This window comes from Papio anubis, chromosome 12 (genome assembly GCF_008728515.1).
Source record: "Papio anubis isolate 15944 chromosome 12, Panubis1.0, whole genome shotgun sequence".
Taxonomy (NCBI): domain Eukaryota; kingdom Metazoa; phylum Chordata; class Mammalia; order Primates; family Cercopithecidae; genus Papio; species Papio anubis.
The window spans coordinates 39372541-39375673 of record NC_044987.1 but is presented as its reverse complement, the minus strand read 5'-3'; the positions used below and the strand labels follow the sequence as shown (position 1 = coordinate 39375673).

At 47.0% G+C, this 3133-nt stretch overlaps 1 protein-coding gene across 2 annotated transcripts; it reads left to right on the top strand.

Moving 5' to 3' along the window:
• The first annotated feature begins 716 nt into the window (after positions 1–716).
• LOC101014714 (serine/arginine-rich splicing factor 8-like) lies at positions 717–2912 on the top strand. 2 transcript variants are annotated; one of them, XM_009187136.4, is made up of 2 exons: positions 717–1688; positions 2460–2912. In XM_009187136.4, the coding sequence occupies exon 1, from the start codon at positions 717–719 to the stop codon at positions 1527–1529; it is 813 nt and encodes a 270-aa protein (XP_009185400.2). In that variant the 3' UTR covers positions 1530–1688; positions 2460–2912. The 2 variants fall into 2 exon arrangements, with proteins under 2 accessions (XP_009185400.2, XP_021782150.2); XM_021926458.2 differs by having other exon boundaries at positions 717–1799.
• The last annotated feature ends 221 nt before the right edge of the window (positions 2913–3133 follow it).

Genomic DNA, 3133 nt, shown 5'->3' with positions numbered 1-3133 from the left:
GCCAAATTATACAGCATTCCTAATTTTGTTCTCTGCACTATTGGTTTCGGTGAAAATGCTGTTACATAAAAAAAAAAAAAAAAACCAAATCATGATCTCCTATCATGATTGCAGACTTTTCAGTTTTACCATCTAAGTTTGAGTCTTGGCTCTCTATGTGTCAGTGCCATGTGGTTAGGTGCATAAAGTTCATTACCGCAATATTGAAATATTTTCCTATGAAATTTCATTAACCAGGATCCTATCAATACACTGGATATTAATATTGCTCCCCTAGATTTCTTTTGTTTAATATTTGTCTGTATTGCCTGTTCCCATAAATTGACTTTTAATCACTTAGCGTTGTTCTAAGATTGATTAAAATGTAGAATAAAAGGGAAGGTTATGAGAGGGTGGACGTCTAATCTAAGCCCAGCCCAGTGGTGCAGTAGCTGGGCATGATTAGGGAGTTAGGATGTTGCCAAAGGATAAAACCAGATCTTGGGACCTGGCTTCATTTGAGTTCAGCCTGAGAGCAGCTTCCTCTGGGTCCTGGAGTGTTGGCCTGAAAATTGGCAATTTGGGTTGCTGCTCCAGGGGGCTCCGTGCGGAGCTCGGCCGCCAGCCTCCCGCCCAGCCTTTCCCAGCGTCCCGCGGAGGCGCAGCCGCGAAAGGAACGCAGGTCGCACCGTCAGCGCCGACGGCATGGTTTCAGGCCCGGCCTGCTCACCGGAGCCATGAGATGCAACCGCCCCCCTCCCGACGTGGATGGCATGATCACCCTCAAGGTGGACAACCTGACCTACCGGACCTCTCCTGACAGCCTGAGGCGCGTGTTCGAGAAGTACGGGCGCGTGGGCGACGTGTATATCCCGCGGGAGCACCACACCAAGGCGCCCCGGGGCTTCGCCTTCGTCCGCTTTCACGACCGGCGCGACGCGGAAGATGCCGAGGACGCCATGGACGGGGCGGAGCTGGATGGACGCGAGCTGCGGGTGCAGATGGCGCGCTATGGCCGCCGGGACTTGCCCCGCAGCCGCCTGGAAGAGCCGCGCGGGAGGTCCGGAGGCGGCCGCTACGGACTGCGGAGCCGCAGCCCCAGGCGGCGACACCGCAGCCGATCCCGGGGTCCCAGCTGCTCTAGGTCCCGCAGCAGATCTCACTATGGGGGGTCTCGCTATAGCCGGTCTCCCTACAGCCGATCTCCCTTCAGGAGATCTCGCTACAGCCGATCTCCCTACAGACGATCTCATTGCAGAGGATCTCGCTACAGTCAGTCTTACAGCCGGCATCACTACAGCCGATCTCCCTACAGGGAATCTCGCTACAGGAGGTCTCCCTACATCCGGTCTTCCCGCAACAGGTCTCTCTACAACCGCTCTCACTCGAAGTCTGGGTCTGGCTCTCGCTCTCCATCAACCTCCAAATCCAGCTCTGCGCGAAGATCCAAGTCCTCCTCCATCTCCAGATCTTGCTCAAGGTCCAGGTCTAGATCTACGTCCCGGAGTACTACCCCCATATCCAAGAGGAAATCCAAGTCCAGGTCGTGATCCAAGAGTCCTCCCAGGTCTCCTGAAGGGGAAAAAGGACAAGTGTCCTCCAAGGAAAATGATCATCAGCTAACGCGTGATGGACGACTTGGGGAAAAGGACTCCATACTCAGTCCATGGAAGCAGAATCCCTGGAAGAAGCGACTGCCTAATGAAACGGTTGTGTGACATTTGTCTACCTTTTTACCAGTTTGAAGTGTTGCATCAGATGGCAAGATTCATTTCATGTGCCATTGTGTTGTTATTCAAATTTTCTTGTAATTTAGTGAGGTAAACTACTTTAGACTGGATTTGGATGTTTGAGGGGAAATTTTATATTTGTCTTTTTTTGTTTTTTTTTTTGAGATGGAGTCTAGCTCTGCTGCCCACGCTGAAGTGCAGTGGCGCCATCTGCATCTTCCACCTCCTGGGTTCAAGCCATTCTCAGGCCTCAGCCTCTGCAGTAGCTGGGATTATAGGCACCAGGCACCACAGAGGGCTAATTTTTGTATTTTTAGTAGAGACGGGGTTTCGCCATGTTGGCCAGCCTGCCCTCGAACTCCTGGGCTCAAGTGATCTGCTCACCTTGGCCTCCTAAAGTTCTGGGATTACAGGTGTGAGCCCCTTTGCCCAGCGTATATTTGATTCTATAGTGCTGATATTTTTGGTTTGAAACGAACAGGTTGGTAACCTAATTTGTGGCCCCCTGTCTCTTAAGAAATGTGTGCAGCCATTATACACAGCCCAACGCTGTCACGACATTGCCTCAAAACTGCCTTCATTCCTTAAAGTTAAAAACTTACAAAAGGCGGTATAAATGTGTATGTGTAATGTTATTACCTTTAAATCTAACTGGTAATATGACCCAAATTTGTATAAAGATTTTTCAGGTGAAAAGACTGGGTTTTGAGCAAACACAATTCTAATATCTTCTGTGTTTTTGTGTACCAGGCCTGGCTGCCTAGCAGTTGAGTGATGCTGGTTAGCTGTTAAGGTGGCCTGTTGCAGTGCAGAGTGCTGAGCTGCTTCCTGTTTTCTTCTGTTTCCTCCTGAAAAAAGAAGCCCTGTCCGGAAGACTGTTCAGTTTATTAAAATGCCTGTCAACTGCCCTTCTAGTCACCCAGGCCTGGAAGAGAAATAATAGCACATCTAGCTGATGATAATCACACCTCTTCCCCCTCTCTATTCTGTTAAATGGCAAATTAGATCATATCAACATACATGAACTTAAAATATGGGGAATGTTATGGAAGAAATGGCTTGTAACTTTGTAGGTACTTATAACATGGTGTATGTTTTTTTATTATGAATATTTCTTACTATTACCATGTTTCTATCATTGAATTAAAATGTTTTGTTGGTGTTACCTTTTCTCAAAATAAAATTAGAAATATTTTATAGAAAGTTGGTTGTTTTATTTTGCTGTTGGACTACTTTCTGCTATTTGTACCTTTGGGAAAATTATTTTACCAAGTTTCTCATAGGATTCAATTATAATTTTAAAAAAACTCTACAAGGTTTAGCTGTGTGCTTTATTTTTTTATCACAATGTAGTTTCTTTGTACACTCTTTCTTTCCTCTTCCTACCTGTGATTTTTAACTTCCAAAGTCTTTTCAAAGAATCA

Excerpts from the sequence above, each read along its gene's own strand:
- LOC101014714 (XM_009187136.4), top strand. The coding sequence starts at position 717 with ATGAGATGCAACCGCCCCCCTCCCGACGTGGATGGCATGATCACCCTC.